The sequence below is a fragment of the Bombus huntii genome, chromosome 12 (genome assembly GCF_024542735.1).
Source record: "Bombus huntii isolate Logan2020A chromosome 12, iyBomHunt1.1, whole genome shotgun sequence".
Lineage (NCBI taxonomy): Eukaryota > Metazoa > Arthropoda > Insecta > Hymenoptera > Apidae > Bombus > Bombus huntii.
Window position 1 is genome coordinate 9,296,048 of NC_066249.1, and position 20,584 is coordinate 9,316,631.

Sequence of the window (20,584 nt, forward strand, 5' to 3'; positions counted from 1 at the left end):
TTAATCCAGCCGCAGCGAGGTAGCCAGCAACAGGCAAATTTCTTAGCTCTCTATTGACTTTCCGTTCATAATTGGCGACATTCATCAAATTTACGTTTAACATAACTGTGCAGTGGCATAGAAACCTAGAAAATAACCTGGAAAATAATCTTCCAAGATACGTGATCATCCATCGTTCGCATGTCTTACTTTCACAGAACATTGACCGGAAATATCGACAATTCTAGGTTATAAATGTACGCCTATGTTATTAACGTTAGGTCACAATCGGTTCCACGGATTGTATGTACTACATACTACATCGGAAGCAATACTTTGAGTATTTCTTATGTGCTTTATATTAATTATATTAATGGACAATTTTGGAATAAAATCTAGAAAACGGAACTATCTTTCGAACATTTTCCCAGTTTTTATTAGAAATAAATAACAAATATAATAAATTTATGATCCGGGAAGGCTATAAATGTTAGATTTTCCAATATGATATGTCTGATATATTCAATGGTTATACATGTCATGATCTAACTCAAATCTAATTCTCATCTTTTATTTGTAATATTTCGGTTATTTCGAAATTCCATAAGGTATATGTTAGGTCAGTGATGTCTACTGTAGGGATCCCTCTTCACGTTTCCCTGCTTGCCCTTTCACTCATTGTTTATCGCAATTCGTTCGTTATCAAAGAAACCGCACGACGCAACGCTAAGAACTCTACCATACAAGCTTATATTTTCGTAATCAGAAAAGTCTCGCAGTCTAACAAATAAAAAACGCAACAATTTTGGACTTTGGTGCTGGGTTATTACTGTATCCAAGCGCTGCAGGGTCGTCGTCAAACAATACGAATGCATACGTTATTACGGACGCACAATTATAGGTAGTATTCATACTACGTGGAGGCGGCTTGGCATCTAGTAAAGCATTGGTTTATTGGAGGAAGGTCATGCTACCATGATGAAGAATTTGGCGATATGAATATTTGTGGCGATAATTCTGTCAACAGAATAAATTGGACAAAATGTTATCTTTAATTGATGCAATAAAAAAGAATTACATTTTATATAAATTGAATTGAAATATTGAATTATAAAAATAATTGAAATATAAAATTGCGTCAGTCTGCAAGAAGCTACCTTCTCTCCGATTTCGATGATTTTTTTCTATATCTATAATCGACGGTCGATCTTGGTTTCCAAGGTATTCGAAAGAAGCTGTCGGTACCACTACAGTGAATTCTACCAATAATTATGCATTCGTAGCAGCGTTGGCGATTGTTGAAAAAGCAATGATTATTGCGTTGTTCACCACGACTCGAGTCAATTGTGGCCAGTTATTTGCATTTATATTCGTTACGCTACTGTGTAAACTTCACTTTCTGTTCACGGCCATCCCACAAATATGAGATGCCTAAATCTTTTGCCTTATATGCTCCGTGAATATACAGCAGAGCAGCAAATGCATTTAATTATAGTTAAATAAAAAACAAAAAAAAAAATAATTAGGCCCCAACTAAATGCTTCTGCTTCTGTGCACGTTCTGTGCACGTATATTTTTCATTATATGGTAGTCTATGATCAGAGAAAATGCAATCTTTACTTTTCCTTTCATAACATTTCGTTTAGCATATCCTGTCGGACCTGATAATTCCCTACAGATATTATGTGAATTGGTGCTCTTCCGCGTTTGGAACCACCTGCTATCTCTTATGAAAAACTGTCCCATCAGCAGCAGTTTCGATGCGTTGGTCCTCTACATCACGCTCACTTTCTTATCTCAGTGTTAATCTTCTTCCCTTTTGTCTTTTACATTTATTCAAGATATTCTTCTCTTCATTATCCGTGTCTGGAGACTAATTCGTTGGATATGCCAAATAGGTCATCATCTTTTTCCATTTTATTTCCAATTTCAGAAAGATTCTGTTCATCAATATCCAAACACTTCTCGTCCATGTTATCTATCTTTTTCTGATGATTTCATATAATAGTTTTTCAATGCGTGGACACTTTTAGGATAAATATTCGCCGCAGAATAATTCATTAAATATGAAATAGAAAATTTACATCAAAATATTGCGGATTTACTTCTTCTTTCTTCAAATTTGCACTTGTAACTTATAACGCAAAGAAAATGCTTTAGAACTTTTATACTGTAATGCTCTCTCTCTCTCTCTCCCCCTCCCTCCCTCCCTCCCTCCCTCCCTCCCTCCCTCCCTCCCTCCCTCCCTCCCTCCCTCCCTCTTTCCGTCCCTTCCTCACTCTCTCTTCGAATTATAAAATTGTACACTATGTCATCCAACTCTGCGGCCTGAAAATAATTAAGTAAGTAAATATCATAAATTTTTCGACCGATCAAATTGATCGGTCGCGGTAGGTAGGAGAGGCTACGAATATTTTTGGAAAAAAAGAAAATGAGAGGAGAAGTAAATACTGAAAAATTTATTGTATACATATTTTAAGAAAAGTCGTCAAAATAAACAGCGATGTGATAACGTTATATGTAGGAAATTGTGCACAAAAGTTTGGACACGGTTAATCTTACCGGTGGTGGTAAGTTTAGTGTTAAAATGATTCGTACATGGATAAAACAGGCAAATACACTGTTCAAGTATTTGATGCGGATGGTGTGGCAAGTCGGAATTTAAAAGGCGGGAAAGGCGTAAAAGTAAGCCTAATTTTTGTGTGTTCAACGCAAATTCATCGAATACAACATTATTTGGATCAGGGCAAGAGGACATATACATATAACAATTCTTTTTAATTAATAATTCATTCCTGATAAAACACTATCGATTGCATTACTATAAACTACAGGTAACTTTTCTGTATTTGTAACATTTAACTGTTGATATTAAGTTGAAATTAATCTGGTTAATATTAAGTTGTATGCTGAAAAGAAACGGTTTAAGCTACAACTTCCGCGTCCAACTTCGAATATTTATATCGGCTCATTAAATATTACCAACAAATACTGTTCGATCTCTTTATCGTGGCTTGTGTATTATATCTTGATAAATATTAAGTTTATATATAGTGTATAATATTAAGTTATTGTGTTTGTTGTAAATGCTTTATAATGTATGATCCCAATATATTTTCAGATATTAAGAAAAAAGATCTCAATTGAATCTTTTTAACTTTATCAAAATATTCCCCATAAATCGTGTACGCCATATTATTTAATTATTGAAGTGGAATGCGATACGAAGAACGTATTTTCCACCTTTTACAGTAAATTCCGACATGGAGTGGTATTTTTTAAAGCTTTTTTAATCGAAGATATTAATTGATTCGTTAACAGGAAATGATACCGTATTTCATCAACGAACTTGTATAAATTCTGAACTGGATACGCGTTGCTTAAATCACTTAGTCATACAGCGAGATGATCTTTCGCAGATAAGAAAGAAATGAAACAATCTGTTGATTATTCTAATTTATATGATACGCTTGGTAATGTATGCTTTTAAAGTCAATCGGTCAAGTATAATTTATGTCGTGTTGGCCATTTCAGAGAACGCGGTACCGAGAAAATCGTGTTTACAATGTGCATACCACATTCTGCGATTTTGTACCGTTTTTGATTTTTTGAAAGTTCTGCACGATCAATTCTTCTTTATCTCCAGCTTTTCTATAGTTTGACAATCAAAACAGCCGTATAATATTTGATACCTACTGATATTAATTTTTATAAATATATTTTGTCGTATCATAATATTATACAATAGCTCTAATAAAGATAACATCATTCTTGTAGTTTTGCAAATAAATTACATTCGAGCCATGTACTTTTGAACAATAATATATTATGTAACGTATGTGTGTATACAAGGTGTTCTATGCAACTGGAACAAGCCATAGCGTTAAAACGGCAGCAAATAGAAAAACATTTCATTAAAAAGAATTAAGTGGTTTCCAGCGATGAATCACGTAGTACATGTGTGTAATTTTTCCTAATGAAATTGTTTTCTATTTTCCATCATTTCAACATTATAGATTGTTCCAGTTGCGTGGGATAGCCTGTACATAGACGTGTTCCTTTTACTACAATATATATACAACTATTGCATTTCCATATATTAATGTACACGTTTCTTTCTTTTTATTGACTTAGCAATTTCTTACAATGTGAATGACGACATTCTCTGATCTCCTTCTTTTTCTACATATGTATATAAAATTCTCGTGGTAGTAAACAGTAATAAACACTTACTTCTGTAATAAGAATGATATTCTGCTCTTATGCTCTTGTACTCTGATAATTGTTTTCAATTTTTCGCGCACTGTACTGGGGGCGGCATGGACACCAACCTACATAAAATAAATTCTTAGATAAACACCAAATATGGAATATATTCTTACATAATTCTATTTATTGAACAACAGTATCACCTGATCATCAGAAATGATATTCATTAGTTAGTGATCAAGAACCGATGTTTCATTCAACCAATCAGCGTTCTTCGATCTCTTCTTTTACGCATACGTGAATACCATGTAAATAAAGGCACACAGAAGTTGAAGTTATTCAGAAGTTAGTGTCTTCCAGCACTTTGCACGCGATAATTGTTTGACCCGAGATTTTAGAAATGATTTAAGTTGGGTGAGTTGAATTGTGAAAATTTGTTAATTGTTTCAAGTGTTTTGTTTTCTTTTTCCTAAAATTAAGAACGTTTTTTAATATAATATATTTTCTCATTAATTGTATCTCAATTTTAACAAATTTTGTTCGTTCTACTATATGAATTTAAATATTTATATCGTTTACTGATCTTCTTTTCCATAACTAAGTGACGATCGGTTCCTTCTTCGCATACATTACTTTATTGTCTTCGTAATATTTATTTCATTCTTGAATATGATTTTTAAAAAATTTTCATACTTTTTGGCCAATAATAATTGTCTGCAATGTGTCTTTCTGTCAACAAAGAATGAGGTTATTTATTTCATTCGAAAGAAATCAGGTACATATAAATAGTATGAAGAAAAATAATGAATTTCATCTTGCGAAATCTCTCCTGTATTATATAAATAAAGTTTATAAATTATGTATGATTAACGTATACAATCAAGTAGCGATATAATTCCATGATAATATTTATCCTATTGTGTGCGACTAATACATAGTTAAAAGGTATCTTATATTTCTGATATTTATAAAATTTTAAAATATCAAATTATTCTTCTAACAATTTTAATCGTTGTGTTATGCTTCACTTTAAAAAACGTTTTATTTAAAAATGTCTCCGAATTTTTGTTTTAAGTGTGTATGTATGGTTAGAAATAAAAGTCAAAGTTTTGAATGGATAATAAAGTGACACGTGTACACGGGTATAAGAATATAACGTATAACGTGTATTAAGAAATAGAAAATTCATATTCCTAATATACGAATGATACAATTCATTTTGATTTCTGTATACATGTAAAGATTTATATTTTCTGCATAATTCTGTATATACACGTACACGTGTATAGTATATTGACACTGATCAATGCCATACATAGATCTTTGACATTATGGGTAATAATTATCGTGTTGTGATTGTTTATTTCCTAGATGTGTCTTCATTATTATGAAGAAATTCATAATAAAGAGATAATATTCATTTATATAAATTGAACTACATTATTGGTATAATTTTGATAGAGTAAATATATTTTCTCAATTACATACATATATGTTTTAAATGTTGAAACAAAGAAGTTGGGTGATATAGCATGCAAAGCTTGATGAATATGAAGCTATTTATTATATGGGTGATGAAGGATATAATACCATAATTGAGTAGATACCCAAAATATATTTATAATTTGCAACCTATAAATTACAGTACGCACAATATATTATTAGATACTAATTACGAGTGCCAAATTATAAAGTTTATAAGAAAGAAGTAATAAAGAAACAGCTACTTGAAACTATGTTTTGAAAACCATGGTTAGAAAAAAAAAATGAAGAAAAGCTTGAGAGGATGTTCCCCAACTTATTTGTCGATGCTATAAAACAATTAATCATTTTATATTGAAACATATATTCAAACATTGAAAAACAAATATCCAAGTATAAACAAAAACAGCTGAATATGTTGGAAACAATTTTAATTCAATGCTGTTTTATATGATAGAATTCTGCTTTCCTAATGTTATATCTAGATTGTGGATGTTTATGTAAATGCATATTTTTATAGAAAATAGGAAAAGATATTGAACCAAGATAGAAATATGTTTTGTCATTAGAGGGTTATACAAAAATATTCCTTACTTTGTATAAATTACATATTGTATATGTTCTGCATATTTCATATAAATGTCCAAAATTAGACATTAAATGTTGGCAAATATCATGTTAACACGTTTCTTGCAACTTTCTCATCGCATACTCTTATTATATTTCGTATTGACAACAGATCTATATTGTATCTCTACTTTATCCATAATATTGTCTCATGATATCATACCACTTATAAAAACCACTTGTTGCAATGTTGTGATATGATGAATCATGAGTGATATAAATAATAACAAGTTATCTACAAAGTCTAATATTGCAATCAATTGCATTGTAATATTAGTAAAATACAAATATCATAAGTGTTCTATTAATCGTGCAATGCTGAAAACAAGCAAAAATATGTAATGATAAAAACAGAGGTATCTGAAATTGCAGATATACATTTGATTATCAATGGTGATACAATTGCTTGTGAGTCCTGCAATTATGAAGTATGTGATCAAATGATAAACATAACAATAATACTATTATAAACAGAACAATAATATTATTATATTATAAATATATGATGACTTTAAGTATCTAATATCATTTTTCTTTTTTTTTTATTAATCTTGTGATTTAGATTTTATGTGAATGAAAATTTTAGTTAAAACAACATACCAATACTGATATGCACAGAAGAAATGCTGAAGCAAAATTGGAAGATTTGTATGACAACATTCGATATGATGGTCATGGCAAGGAAAAATAAGTTTATTTTATGGCGTTTAAACAATGTTTTATTTGTAAATTTTTTGGAAAACTGGAATTTTTTGGAAAATCAAAATATTCCCAACGAGTTAATTCTAAGAAAAAATTACTTACAAGATTGCTATAAAACAAATTATTCGAAGTGTACAAAATGATATTGGTAGGAAAAACATTATTTGCATTTCAGTTGATGAAATGACAGATAAAGTTAGTCGTTATATAGCAAACATGATAGTTAGTACATTATATGAAAAAGATGATAATAGCAGCTTCAATGCGTTACTCATTTGCTTGTAAAGAATTGGACAAAATAAATCAGGTCACTGATTCCACAATCTGTGAATTCTGCAATAAAAATATTGTGGGAGAGGTTTAAAATTATTTTGTTGTTAACTGTTACTAACATGTTACTTCTAACATGGCTTGCACAGAATAATGGAGAAAGTGAGACTACACTTCCCTTTGGTCAATAAATTTATTTGTTTTTTTGATGCAAATATATTTAAGAGTTTCACATAGCATTGAAACTTACATAAAAAGATTACCAAATGTTCCATTATCATCTGAACCTATTTTAATACAATGGGGAACATAGTTAAAGGCAGCGATATTTTACGCAAGATATGTGCATATTATTAAAGAGGTAAGTGTATTTAGTAATGTATCAGTTCATTAAAATTAATTGAATCATTAATTCTGTACATGATACTTAAATTCTCATTTATTTCAAGATTGTTGAATCTTGAACAAAACCTTAAAGAAAACCTTAAAGAAAAAAATGTAGCTTGTACTAAATCAGCCTAAGAGATTTTAAAGGATGAAAATCTTTCTGAAGAATTAGCGTTTATTGAAGCTAATTTCTGCACTCTTCCGCATTACCATAACAAAATTGGAAACAAACATGTTATTATTAAATGAATCAATGAAGTTGGTCGAAGATTTGACTCGAAAAATAGATCATGTACCTACTGCCTGTGGAGTAAAATGTTAGAGTAAAATGTAGCTATATTCTCCAAAAAGATCCAGGATTCAAAATACTATCTAGACAGAGAAAAATCTTAAATGGTTCATAAATGGAAATGGAAGCACAATATTAGAAAAGTTTAAATACGCACCTATCACATCCTGTAATGTTGAAAGAACATATTCTGCCCATAAACGAATTTTGTCTAATAAAAAAACATCGACTAACAATTGAAAATATGGAAAAGATCATTATTACTTATTGTAATGTAAATTGCAATAAATAATAAGTAACTCCTGCATATCATATGCTTATGTTACATTGTATGCATGTTATATGTTATATTGTACCCTTTTATATGTATTATATTGTAAAATGATAAATAAATTTAGCATATATTTTGCGTATTTCGACATATAAAACTACGCATCCACAGTCTAATTATATCACTTACATATTGAATTGTTGTTGTGGCACAAAATTTGAAAGTTGCAAGGAATCATTGGAGAAGGATAGAATCTTTTTTAAATATTGTAAAACTAGTACAGTTTATAAGAATACACTTTTGTAGAAGAAATCATCATCAATGAAATGACAGGTGTAATTGAAAAATTCAAAACTTATACGGCCGAAATCTTAATTAAGATTTGCCTTCGATTCTTTTAAGTGATTATTATCGCTAATGTTTTATTTAGCTTATTATTAACGTTTTCTTAATACACATTCAAAACTGTGACTGCTATATTAAAACTATTATTAATGGCATTAATACTCGTATGTTCATGTATTTAAATACATGTGGAATAGAGATCTCCCATATATGGATATCTGTGTTCCAAGAATTGTATGAAAATTTAATATATGTATACATATGTATATTTAGATATACATGAAATAGAAACCTCTGGTTAAAAGTTCAATTATGATTAAAGGTTGACAAACTTGAAATGTTCTATTTTATCTCATTAATTAAAACTGAATTATTATCAATGTGTATTCAACATGTTTAACTTTTTTACAGATATTAAAATTAAAAATCTTCAAGAGATATATATGTATGTTTTATCATTGTAAGAACACATGTAAAAAGATTGTGAAAGATGGGATTGTTATCAGTATTGAAGCAATCTAATGTGATTTATGTTATATTTGGTATAACTTTTCTTACATCGGGCCTGATCATCAATTTTTTCCAGTGTCTTTTGTACTTTGGTCTTAGACCTTTTTCCATATATCTTTATCGCAAGATTAACTGCTATCTCTGCTATTCCTTATATAGTCGTAAGTTATGTTAATTATTCAATTTTGAGATATTTTTGCTTTATATAAATTTTTAAATTTTCATCTTAATTTTATTAATTTTATTAAATATATTATTTCTTGTAACTAGTTTCTTCAGTAGCTAGTTAATCTGAATGTTAATATATTATAGTTCTTGAATATAATTATTTTCTGACATAGAAATTAAATAGAAAGAAAATGTTTTTTCTTATCCTGTATAATTGAAATTACATTTCCAGAGTTAGTATTTGTACCAGAATGGTGGTCTGAATTAGACATTGTACTTTATATGAATAAGGATGATGTAGAAAAATTTAGAAAAAATCATAAATATATATTAATGAACCATAGATATGAAATAGATTGGCTTTGTGGATGGATCATATGTGAACGTACAGGAGTACTTGGTGTTGGTTTTAAAATTCTACATAAAAGATAAATTGAAAGTAACTCGATTACCTTCTAATATTGTGAAATTTTGCATATTTCAGAATTGCAAAGCATATGTAAAAAAATCATTACAGTATGTTCCAATATTAGGGTGGGCATGGAGATTTGCTGGATATATATTTATGGAAAGAAATTGGGAAAAAGATAAAGAAGTAATCACCTCTCAAATTAAAGAGCTTGTAAATTACCCAGATAGTATATCGGTAAGAATTTTCCTTTTGATATTCAATTTCAATCATTTGATCTTTAATTTTGTCATATTTTTACTGTGATTTTTAATATATATTAAACTTACTCTTAAGATCGTTTGTTTTACGGAAATAATTTTTTAATTATTATTGTACTTTATGCAGTTGCTTTTATGTGCCGAGGGAACACGATTTACAACAGAAAAACTAGAAGCCAGTCAAAAATTCGCCCAAAAAGCGAATCTTCCAATATTAAATTATCACTTAACACCTCGAACGAAGGGTTTTGTAGCAAGTTTACCGCATATGCGGGGCAAAATTTCTGACATTTATGACATGCAACTGCAGTTTAAGTCAGATGATCCTGTAAAACCAACATTAACAAACTTACTGCAGGGAAAACGGATCACTGCGTACATATGTCTTTTCAGGATACCGTTAGAAGAAGTGCCAGAAGACGAGAAAGGTGCTGAAGAATGGTTACATAAACATTATGAGAAAAAAGTATGATTTCATTTCAAATTAATGAAATTAGCTATGAAATTATTCTTACTTTTGTTTTTTTTTTTCTTTAGGATCGTATGGCAGAAAGTTTTGAACAAACAGGTGATTTCTTTGAACTTAGTGGGGTACCCAAATTAGAAAAGATTACATTAAAAAGAAGATATAATTCACTCGTTAATATAATTTTCTGGGCAGTGGTAGTGAATGCACCAATTCTTTATTATTTGATTATTATTCTCTTGTCTGGATCGATAATTTATTTCTCGATAGGAGCGAGTAGTATCTTCTTAAGTAGGTATTTTAATATGATACACAGTTTTATGTTTGTTCTATATATTGTTTAAATATTAATACTTTTAATTTCACCGTTTCAGTTTGTTTACTTTTGCAAAGAATGATCGGAATGTCCAAAATAAGTAAGAGTTCATCATACGGAACTGATGATAAGAAATTGAAGTAAGATAGAAATGGGAAAATAATAAAAGGAATACAGTATGAAAAAATACAGAATGAATACAGAAAAATTGACGTTGAAGTTAGATGAGCGTTTGCAAATTATGTTCATCTCGTGATGTATTCCACGAGACCATTTATGTAAAAATCTATATGAGACATGCACAGAAGCTTGTAAAAATGTGATATGAGCTGTACATTGTTGATTGTACTTTTAGTTGCACTGATTGGTTGTAATGAATAACATTTTCAGAAGTAGATATATTAATATCTTGAAGAATTAATTTTTATGTTCAAAAATATTTGAATATTTTAAAAAAATTAGAAGTTTTTGTTATAATAATTAAATGAGGTTAATTATGTTCTTTTGTGCTAATGTTTTAATGTTGTAGAATCTCATTTTTTAAATTAAAAGTTTAATAAAGGGTTGAAGACGTGAAAAGAAAATAATATAATGTAAAAGAGTTCTATTCAACAAGAATGAGAGAATCAATTTAGGACAAACTTAATTTCTAGGATATAAAAATAGTTATTTTAAAAAGATAGAAATTTCTAAGGTAATTTCATAAAAAATTAAATTTTTAATAATTACTTTAAACCTATTTATTTAGTTTAAAATGACATATTATTTATGCAAATAGTTGTTTAACACTACTGCACAAATATTAATTAAAAATTATGTATGACAATATAGATATATGAATATCAATTATTAACTAAAGAGAAGAGAATTTTTTGAAAGTATATATTTTACGTTAATAATTTTATTGAAATTTTTTTTGAATACAGATCTACATTGATTATAAGTAGGCAGTAAATATTTATGCAGATGTACATATATAATGTATTAAGATCTGTTAAATACATAAAAAAGATATGCAAAATAAAAAGGTACTTTTTCTTAAATCTCTATTGACAAAACAAATTTTGATATATATATTCTGTTTCTGTATCTATTTTTTATAAAAATATACATTTGCATGAATATCTGTAGTTTATTTATTAATATGGTGTTATTGTACATATATTCAGATCTTGTACTCAATACTAATACTAAAATACTCTTTTTCCAATACTAGTTTTGATTGATTAATTCCAGAATTAATTGCACATTACTAATCAAAATTAGTTATTGATGATTGAACAAGCGAGGATGTTAATATATTCAAAGTTCTGAAATAGCATTATTAATTTAATCCTATATTTAACTTTACCTAAAACCAGATATTAATGGCGAGGGTATTTCGTTAATATTGATGATTTAATGATTAATCCGAACGAGTATGAATTGGAAGATTTTTAGGTAATAGCAACATTGTTACATAGTTATTAATTAGACAACATGAATATTATAAAAAGTCCTTGAGAAACTTAGCTTTGATTAAATGAGAAAATTACTTTCGCAAATTCTGGAATTTGAAACTCAGTGACATTTAGAAAAATATACATTGTGTGTGTGTGTGTGTGTGTGCGTGCGTGCGTGCGCGCGCGCGCGCGTGTGTACATACATACATACATACATACACATATAAATGTATATGGATATGTACCTTCTTAACAGTCTTCTCGCTAATAGCATATTTAAATCTGCGTTTAAATTTAGCTTTTACTTTTCATAGACGGCTGTTGTTTCTTTTTTTTTTTTCTTTTTTAAGTATGCACTATTTACTTTTTCGAATCTACCATATTAACAACAAACTTTATGTGGAAGACATTCTATTTTTTCCAAATTTCATCTTTTATAATATCATTCATTGTTTCTATTCAATTAACTTTTAATAGAATGGTAATTTAGATTACTTAATATTTCATTTACTTTGATGCGTAGTAATGTACGAATTTTGAAATATTGAAATTTAATATATTTAAATAAAGAAGTATGATTTTTAATTAATTTTTTATCTTTCTTACATTACTTTCGTGATGTATTTCAGTATATCCTTCAAAAGGCTTAGCTACGTACTGAATCTTCCTTAATTTTCCTTGCGCATCATAATAACCATATTGTCCTTTTATCGTACCATCGCGATGCCTTTCTTCTAATCTGTATTGTCTATTCTTTCTGCAATAAATATATGGTATATTGTTAATTAAATACCTCTAAGCATATGTAATGTTTTCTAACGATGTATATGTATACTGAAAAAATTGGACGTTTATAATAAATAAATCTAGTTTTTATAAATGACAATTGGAATTTTTATTGTCTGGTAATTATGTTCTCCAATTCTGTTTTTAACTATTTGAAGTATATGTCAGTAATATAGGGAAAAAATTAATTTAATCTATCATACAGTACGTTTGATTTACTATACGCAAATGTCATTATTTCTCGAACTATTGATTTACTAAATCGTTATTTACAGAAATGTCAACATTAATTAAATTTTTTAAACTTGCTATTTTACTATGTATTACAAAACCAATTTAACAATGCGTATAATTTTTCAACACAATAATTGTCTTAATCTACATACAAGTTACTATAGATAAATTAATTTTATTTAATTACATCACAAATAAAATTCAATTCTAAGACTTCAATTATTTACCCATTTCCAGTATCAAATCCAAAAAGGTACGTTTTTGGTCCTTCATGACCTTCTACTTGAAATTGTATTCGATCTGTATCTTCTGATAATTTCCAAGGATCTATATTTTCTTCCTTTCCTACTTTTATATATCTATTCATTACGTTTTTAGTTTCTTTGATTTTCTGCGCTTGTAATTCTTCGTTATCTTTTTTTATTATTGACTTCGAGTTGTGTTTGCTACTCGATGATAGTTGATCACCTTTATAAAATCGGTGATTGCTGGCCCATGGAATGTCAATTGCGACCGTAAGAACTGCATTCGTTAAAAGCTAAATAAATTGATGGAAAAGGTGAATAACAGAAACATCGAAAATAAATAGACTTTTTCAAATAAAACGAAATCTGTCATTACGTTTTAATTTCTGTTTTCGGATATGTTTAATTGATCAATGAATTTAACTCTCATGTTAGAGAATTCATTTTCTAGTTGTTTCGCTTTCACGCGAACATTTTTCTGGTCCATTACTCTTTCACAATTGAATATCACGTTCTATTTATTTTTATTACTTTATCTTATTTTCTTTTATTTATTATCATTTTACTATATAAGTATCATTGAATAAAGAAGACTTAAGTAAAATTCATTCTACTATCACCATAATATTAATAACAATACTACTTAGAATTTTCAATTCAAATTTAATTTAAAATAATTAATAATAATTAAATTTACTTGCTTATAATATACGATGTACGATTTATATACAAAATTTGTACGTATTGGCGATTATTTAAATTTTTTGTCATTTCTGAATCAAATTGGGCCATTAAAAATAAGCAAATGATTTGTTTATTATGCAAATTTGAATAAATGAAAGATTTGTACTTACAAGAAATTTAATATGCATTTTGTATTTCCAAGCTAGAAGAACAACAGTTCTCTATCAAAATTCACAGTAGATTTCCTTGCAGTTTTTAGCCTTCAATCACTTTCATATATCCTCTCTCTTTTATCCCCCCCCCCCCTCTACGATTACAATAGATATTATTGGATGTCTTAAATAGCGGGAAATTATATTATTTCCGCTATTTAAAAATCGTTCTCTTTTAATGTAATATATACTACTGCATATTATTTTAAAATGTGTAAAAAATAAACGAATATCATTGTTATAAAACTAATTTGTGCTATTAATTATTTTTATTTAACGTTACGAAATACATTTACCTGATTGCGAAAAAGATCCTAACGCGATAACGAAAATTCTGATATTCGTTTCAATTACATAGGTTACACAATTTACATTTGACCGGAAGTGAATAATTCAGGATACGTCATGTCACTGAAACGTCCACTGAACTCAAATTCTTTTCAAAGATAGAATGACACGCAATTATTATCATCACCTTTTTCCTGTTCATTTCGTTTATATATTTGACCGAAAGAGAACATGGTTTCAATAATTGTTTAGTTAAAACGGCGGAACGTTGACAGTGTGTATCATGAAAAATTTTATTTCGTTTACTTTGTGCTGTATCCTTTTATTCTTTCTCCGTGAGGGAGTAGTAAGTTTTAAAAAATGATGAATTTATATATTTTATTATGTTATAGTTGTTATACAAATCTAGCGTATAAAATTTCTTGAATTTAAATGATTCAAAAAATAATATTTAGTGTCATTAAATTATTATAAATATTATAATATTGATAATAAGGAAGTAAATAGCAGGTATGCATGATATACATATGCCATGAATGCTGTTATGAAAAATATGTACATATAAGATAAATGTAATAAATTATTCCAACTAATGTATAAATAAATCCTATCTATAGAAAATATGTATTTCTTTCAAAGTTTTACCTATCTCACTGATTCGAAGCAAAATATATACTTGTATAAATTTCCGCAATCTAATTACAGTTACAAATTTATTTTCAGTCTTTAAGATGTCGTTCCGGAAATCAACAAATAGACGTACATTTTCAAAAAGTGCTGAAAACTTGTAGGAACCGTTATACCGGTTCGAATACAGGTAATGAGGAAGATTCTACATCCACGGAAGACAAAAGTTCAGGAAGTGATTCTCGTTCCGAGGAAGAGGTATATGATAACAACTTCTTTGACAAAAATGACAGTGGACCTTCATATAATCAATCCACGAACAATCAGAGATATAGGTAAAACTGGTATAATTATTTTGAGCAATAATAATATTTTAATAAGCGAAAATTATTAATTATTGGACCGTAGAAATGCATGTTTCTATAAAAAATAAATGAAGAAATGGGACTTACTCAAAAAATTTGTTTAGTCAATAAAATACCTTTTATATACATATACATATATTTTTTGAGTGCAGCTCTGCGTCACACTTTATAAATATTGTCAATTTTTTTAAACATCCTGTATATTCTATATATATTTCTATTGCAATTACACATATATCTTAATTAAGTTATTCATGGATACAGAAATTCTGACAGAAATAGTAATACGAATACTTACTCCTCCGACCGCTCGATTAAGGGAAATGTTAAAGATTTCCAAAATATAAAACATATTCGTAAAACCAACGGTCGAGATTCATGGAATTCTAGAGATTCGCGCAATAGGAAAAGTGATTTTAATAATGGAGAGATGAATGACGAGGACACACGTTTTAATAATAATACTGACCGGCAACAAGATGTAAGCATCACGAATTTAAGTTGAATACCTTATAATTATCTACAATATTTTATGTTAATCTGATAATTCTATGTATATTCTAATTTATTACAGTGTATAGTACAATGTTTTTTCAATGAATTAAATGCTGTAAGTACTATCATATTTGATTTAAGAATAGAAATAAACAATAATTATGTTATTTAAATAATTGTTACTACTTGCTGATTAATAGGTAGATCAAAAAGGATTTCCAGAAAAAGATTTAGTAATTCCATTGATGATTCAAAGTATTCAAGATCCAGAATTGAAAGACTTCGTTGAAGAATCAATTATCGAATGTTTTCGTTACCTTGAAGCGAATAAACGAGAAAAATGTGAATACTCACAAAATTTATTGACGTGTTTGGCTGAAAAAGGACAGCAGGTAAGTTTTAACTTTTTTTTGTACTTTGTATTAAATACTACGCCAGTTTCGTAAAAAATAATTTTTTAAAATAAATACGTTAATTCTGTTTCAGAAATGTGAGGATTGGGAAAATTAAAAAATGTAATGTCATTGTAGTTACTTAAAGAAAACGATACCGTATGTGGCAATAATATTGTATTTGTGTGTATCTATTTGCATATAAAACAGCAGGAGTATCAAGAAAAAATTTCTAAATATTTTACCACAATATCTATAAATACTAATTTTTTTGAATTATTATTTTATATACTTTTCTTTACAATGAGTTTCTTATCATTTTTTGAATTACAATACTGCGAAATAATATTATGAAAAATATTATCTTTAGAAAATAATGTAAGATTATATTGTTATACTTACATTTCAAACTGAAGCAATTAAAAAGTTTACTTATAATTGGTAATATATAAACTGTAATTATATATATATATATATATATACATGCACCTTTTTACAATATATACAAATGCTATTTGAAATTTTGTTTATTTCCGTACTGTACTTTATTAATGATAATATTTTTGTATCAAATTGGAAAATTGATTTTTATTGTAGCAATATTGTAATTCATATCTATGAAATATCATAGCATTGCACAATATCACGTTAATGTGATCTATTCCTCTAAAGATAAAAGAAAATTATATTCGAAATAAATTCACTGTAGAATGTTTTTGATATTACACATTTCTTTATATGATTTTCTTTCATAAATGTTGAATGCGTATTATATAAGAATCTAAACTTGGTGATTTCAATTATTTGAGAAGATTAAAGTGTTAAGCTATTTATGATATTGATGTAACGTTCGAAATTAAATCTATTTGTAACTTCTCGTTTTCTACTTCAGATGTATTGCAAATAATATTTTGCCAATACTATTCAAAGTTTTGCAGTATTCAAAGTTACTTAAATTTTACAATATTGTATAATTAAACTATAGGAATTATTTTTAGTTATACCTACTGCACTATATTTTTGTTGTAATACAACATACATATTTGTAATATATCTTAAATAAGAAATTACTTTCTTTTTTTTAAATCTTCAAAGCGCTTCATTAAATCGTCAAAATCAATGTCTTCGCTAGTAGATGGATTATTTGAGGGTAAATCATTCTCCGATGGCACGGCGGGCAAATCTGGAAGCTGAAAATCATTCATCGGCATTTTCGATCGCGGTTGAGGTTTTGGTTTCTGGTCGGACTGTAATAAAAAATCATAAATAAACGTATTACGTAAATGTATAATAATTAATACAAAATACACAATATATAAACGTATATGTCTAAGTTTTCAAGTAATAATAATAAGTAATAATAACAAATAATCATTTTAACAAATATAATAATAAATAACAGCTCCTATAATTGAAAAATTGGAAGTAAACATAAAATATTAATAAACCTAATATAGCTGATCGTAAGGATAGTAAGAGGCAGAAATGTTGAAGAGGGAAATCGTTATTGGTCGGAAGAGTGGAAAAGAAAATGTATTTTATGTAGTTTAGAGATAAGCGCATTAAAACATTTATTAAGAAACTGCTATAGATTAGATTCCAGTGTATCAAGAGAGGAAGATATAATGGAAGGTAGGATAAGAGAAGCGGTGATACTTTGGATAAGAGTTTTGAAAGAAATAATATGGATACCAAACTAATTGCACTATAGCCAGTATAGGGTAGTGTGTGTGTATATGTATATATAATTTTTAATATTAAATTTAAAAGGGGATATGTGTGTTTGGGATGCAGACGAGTAGATGTGTTGGTGCTTTAAAAGTTATATGGAAATGAGTGGGTGTTAGACATACATAAGCCAAATCCTTTTTTCAGGCTATGAAGCCAAAAAACAAATAAATATATACTTATATATCTAACTATTCATAATATTATTAATTTTCATTTACATATTTAGTGAGTTTAATTATTTTTGTTTTAAAATTACCTGTTTATTTAAATCAGGTGGAAATGATGCATATGATGGAGGCAGATCATTTTCCTTAATAGATAAGAATTCATTAATCATCCAATAATTTAATTTATAGAATTTAAATTATATCACTCACAAGTTTGTCTCCATTTGAGTTATCTAAGGGAATGTTGTACAAAACATTATTTGGATTATAAGGAACATTTTGATCCTTACTTTCTAATGATCCTGGTGGAGTTACAAATCCTATAGGCCCTTTCTCAGAATTCTAAAAGGTGTAGTTTGGATAAAAAGTATAAATACAAAATAGCTACATAGTAAAAGAGATTACTTACAATTAGATTAGATGCAGGATTTGGTAATAGAGGAGCTTGAGGGAACCCAATAAATCCAACTGGCAGTGGTAAGCCTCCAGAAGCTGTGTCTAAATTGTTTCTTTCTGTGTTATTTCCAACATCTATCAATAAAGCATCTTGACCCTCTTGCATTATCTATGATATTGCAATTAAAATATTCATTCTCACAATAAAATTGGAATTATTATCATTATCAGTAGCAGTTTCATTTCATAATTTCTACCTGTGGATCTGGTTCGTATTCAACATCATAATTTTTCGCAATCTCTATAAGATACTTCTCTACAAGAAGCTTAGATGGTGATTGCACGCTCATTTTATGTTTCAACTTCTCAGATATAGTTTGTACTGCTTCTTCCCTACATGCTTCTGTGTATTGTTTCCCATATTTTGACATTAAGATATCAGCTATTATTTTAATTTCCTGAACATCAGTTTGTATTCTAGGAGCAGCCCAAATTATGGTAGAAATAGCTTCCGCTAAACCTTCATCTAAATTCCTATGACAATAAATATAATGATATTTAAAAATAATTATATTATTAATGATTTTTATAACATTTTGCTAATAGAATGACGACTATTTTATTATAATTTCACATGATATTTATTATAATAAAGGTAATATTAAAAATTGAAACAATAAAATAGAATCGGAAAAGTAATGTTTAATCATTTGAATGACATACATACTTCATTTGTTGAATAAGTCCGAAACGTGCAAGCAAAAGATCACAATACATTTCGAGGAGTTCCATTGCTTCAACCATGTAATCTTCTCTGATAATGTGTTCAACCCGTATTTTTGCTCTTTCAACTTTACCTGCAGCGATGTAGTCAGCTATTTCTTTCCGTGCTTTCTGAGCAAGTTCCGTTTTCTTTTTCTCAAGCAACTTTAATCGATTAACTGCTAGCCGCAGATGCGTTTTTAATTTTGTATAATTCGGCCCACTCGAAAACATCTCTACTTGATCGTTCTTGTCACAAATGAAGAAAACTGATATAATCTTTCATGCTCCTACGCAGGAGTATAGTAGAGGTTATTCAAGAACTGATAGAAAGTGACAGCTCAGAGATATTAAATATATGATTGAAATGAGTTATATATGTTGCAAAATTTTCAATTATGACTTTTTTAATATTTATAATAAACTTATATAAAATGGTAAAAGTATTTGTAACGAAACGAATAAACTTATATTGTAGTACATAAATAAAATTTGGTAATAAAGAAGTTTTAAAGTAAAGAATACCTATCTACATATTACACATTCTCGTGAGTCACATACATGCCACTATTGTACTTGCGTAAAAGTAAAATAAGGCGCTATTTTCGCATATTTTAACCTATATTAAATATACAATTAATGCTATAAATCCCATAAAATAAACGATGAGCTGTTTATTAATAGTTATATCTCTTAGTAACTAAATCTCTTAAATAAACGAATAAGTATTATTTTACATTACAATAAATATACCGTTTCAAATGTAATAAAATATTTTGTCGTTTATAAAGTTTAAACTATATGTAATTAATTGTTTTCCCTATAAGGTTACAATATTTTCATCCCTACATATTCTTACATCATTTCACCGCGGGCTTCCGTACGAATGTAACATATTCTCTAAATATAAATACATATGTCGCGATATGTACAAGGTGTGTCAGCTTTTCTTGGCTAAACATTGTCACGATGTTCTATGCCATTCAATCATGATAATAGAATAATAGTTAATTTCGTACGTTTGTTATAATTTTTTAGTACAGTTTCAAATGCCCTATTGTTTTCTTA

The 20,584-nt window shown here is 28.2% G+C and overlaps 4 protein-coding genes and 1 long non-coding RNA gene across 13 annotated transcripts; 2 read left to right on the forward strand and 3 right to left on the reverse strand.

The window, feature by feature from the left end:
- Positions 1-2,181: 2,181 nt before the first annotated feature.
- LOC126871660 (uncharacterized) lies at positions 2,182-4,540 on the reverse strand. Its single transcript, XR_007691712.1, has 3 exons — positions 4,392-4,540; positions 4,213-4,310; positions 2,182-2,307 (listed from the first exon to the last, which is right to left on the reverse strand). It is a non-coding gene; the product is annotated as an uncharacterized LOC126871660 (long non-coding RNA).
- Positions 4,416-11,814, forward strand: LOC126871653 (1-acyl-sn-glycerol-3-phosphate acyltransferase gamma-like). 3 transcript variants are annotated; one of them, XM_050630676.1, is made up of 7 exons: positions 4,436-4,602; positions 8,973-9,232; positions 9,472-9,641; positions 9,724-9,885; positions 10,036-10,374; positions 10,446-10,665; positions 10,749-11,814. In XM_050630676.1, exons 2-7 carry the CDS (start codon positions 9,052-9,054, stop codon positions 10,832-10,834), a joined length of 1,158 nt encoding a protein of 385 aa, XP_050486633.1. In that variant the 5' UTR covers positions 4,436-4,602; positions 8,973-9,051; the 3' UTR covers positions 10,835-11,814. The 3 variants fall into 3 exon arrangements, with proteins under 3 accessions (XP_050486635.1, XP_050486633.1, XP_050486634.1); XM_050630677.1 differs by lacking the exon at positions 4,436-4,602 and adding an exon at positions 5,109-5,133; XM_050630678.1 differs by lacking the exon at positions 8,973-9,232 and having other exon boundaries at positions 4,416-4,602.
- A 639-nt stretch (positions 11,815-12,453) lies between these two features.
- On the reverse strand, positions 12,454-14,732 carry LOC126871658 (uncharacterized). 2 transcript variants are annotated; one of them, XM_050630690.1, is made up of 4 exons: positions 14,590-14,732; positions 14,252-14,283; positions 13,380-13,690; positions 12,454-12,889 (listed from the first exon to the last, which is right to left on the reverse strand). In XM_050630690.1, exons 2-4 carry the CDS (start codon positions 14,267-14,269, stop codon positions 12,718-12,720), a joined length of 501 nt encoding a protein of 166 aa, XP_050486647.1. In that variant the 5' UTR covers positions 14,270-14,283; positions 14,590-14,732; the 3' UTR covers positions 12,454-12,717. The 2 variants fall into 2 exon arrangements, with proteins under 2 accessions (XP_050486647.1, XP_050486646.1); XM_050630689.1 differs by lacking the exon at positions 14,590-14,732 and having other exon boundaries at positions 14,252-14,384.
- A 50-nt stretch (positions 14,733-14,782) lies between these two features.
- On the forward strand, positions 14,783-16,742 carry LOC126871655 (general odorant-binding protein 71). 3 transcript variants are annotated; one of them, XM_050630685.1, is made up of 6 exons: positions 14,783-14,927; positions 15,305-15,543; positions 15,838-16,054; positions 16,148-16,183; positions 16,269-16,460; positions 16,555-16,742. In XM_050630685.1, exons 1-6 carry the CDS (start codon positions 14,865-14,867, stop codon positions 16,576-16,578), a joined length of 771 nt encoding a protein of 256 aa, XP_050486642.1. In that variant the 5' UTR covers positions 14,783-14,864; the 3' UTR covers positions 16,579-16,742. The 3 variants fall into 3 exon arrangements, with proteins under 3 accessions (XP_050486642.1, XP_050486640.1, XP_050486641.1); XM_050630683.1 differs by having other exon boundaries at positions 16,269-16,742; XM_050630684.1 differs by having other exon boundaries at positions 15,850-16,054; positions 16,269-16,742.
- LOC126871654 (IST1 homolog) lies at positions 16,621-20,498 on the reverse strand. 4 transcript variants are annotated; one of them, XM_050630680.1, is made up of 8 exons: positions 20,270-20,384; positions 20,042-20,135; positions 19,482-19,765; positions 19,012-19,288; positions 18,768-18,923; positions 18,569-18,700; positions 18,448-18,501; positions 16,621-17,707 (listed from the first exon to the last, which is right to left on the reverse strand). In XM_050630680.1, exons 3-8 carry the CDS (start codon positions 19,748-19,750, stop codon positions 17,528-17,530), a joined length of 1,068 nt encoding a protein of 355 aa, XP_050486637.1. In that variant the 5' UTR covers positions 19,751-19,765; positions 20,042-20,135; positions 20,270-20,384; the 3' UTR covers positions 16,621-17,527. The 4 variants fall into 4 exon arrangements, with proteins under 4 accessions (XP_050486637.1, XP_050486636.1, XP_050486638.1 ...); XM_050630679.1 differs by having other exon boundaries at positions 19,482-19,806; XM_050630681.1 differs by lacking the exon at positions 20,042-20,135 and having other exon boundaries at positions 20,376-20,498.
- Between the last annotated feature and the right edge of the window lie 86 nt (positions 20,499-20,584).

Bases quoted from the DNA above. Each gene is read 5' to 3' on its own strand.
- LOC126871653 (XM_050630676.1), top strand. From the start codon at position 9,052: ATGGGATTGTTATCAGTATTGAAGCAATCTAATGTGATTTATGTTATA. The intron at 9,233-9,471 runs GTAAGTTATGTT...TTACATTTCCAG, and splicing joins CTGCTATTCCTTATATAGTC to AGTTAGTATTTGTACCAGAA. The intron at 9,642-9,723 runs GTTGGTTTTAAA...TGCATATTTCAG, and splicing joins AACGTACAGGAGTACTTGGT to AATTGCAAAGCATATGTAAA.
- LOC126871658 (XM_050630690.1), bottom strand. The intron at 12,890-13,379 runs GTAAATAATTGA...TATTTATTGCAG, and splicing joins GGATTTGATACTGGAAATGG to AAAGAATAGACAATACAGAT.
- LOC126871655 (XM_050630683.1), top strand. From the start codon at position 14,865: ATGAAAAATTTTATTTCGTTTACTTTGTGCTGTATCCTTTTATTCTTT. The intron at 15,544-15,837 runs GTAAAACTGGTA...TCATGGATACAG, and splicing joins ACGAACAATCAGAGATATAG to AAATTCTGACAGAAATAGTA. The intron at 16,055-16,147 runs GTAAGCATCACG...AATTTATTACAG, and splicing joins ATACTGACCGGCAACAAGAT to TGTATAGTACAATGTTTTTT.
- LOC126871654 (XM_050630681.1), bottom strand. From the start codon at position 19,750: ATGTTTTCGAGTGGGCCGAATTATACAAAATTAAAAACGCATCTGCGG. The intron at 18,924-19,011 runs GTAGAAATTATG...GCAATATCATAG, and splicing joins AATACGAACCAGATCCACAG to ATAATGCAAGAGGGTCAAGA. The intron at 18,502-18,568 runs GTGAGTGATATA...TTATCTATTAAG, and splicing joins ACTCAAATGGAGACAAACTT to GAAAATGATCTGCCTCCATC.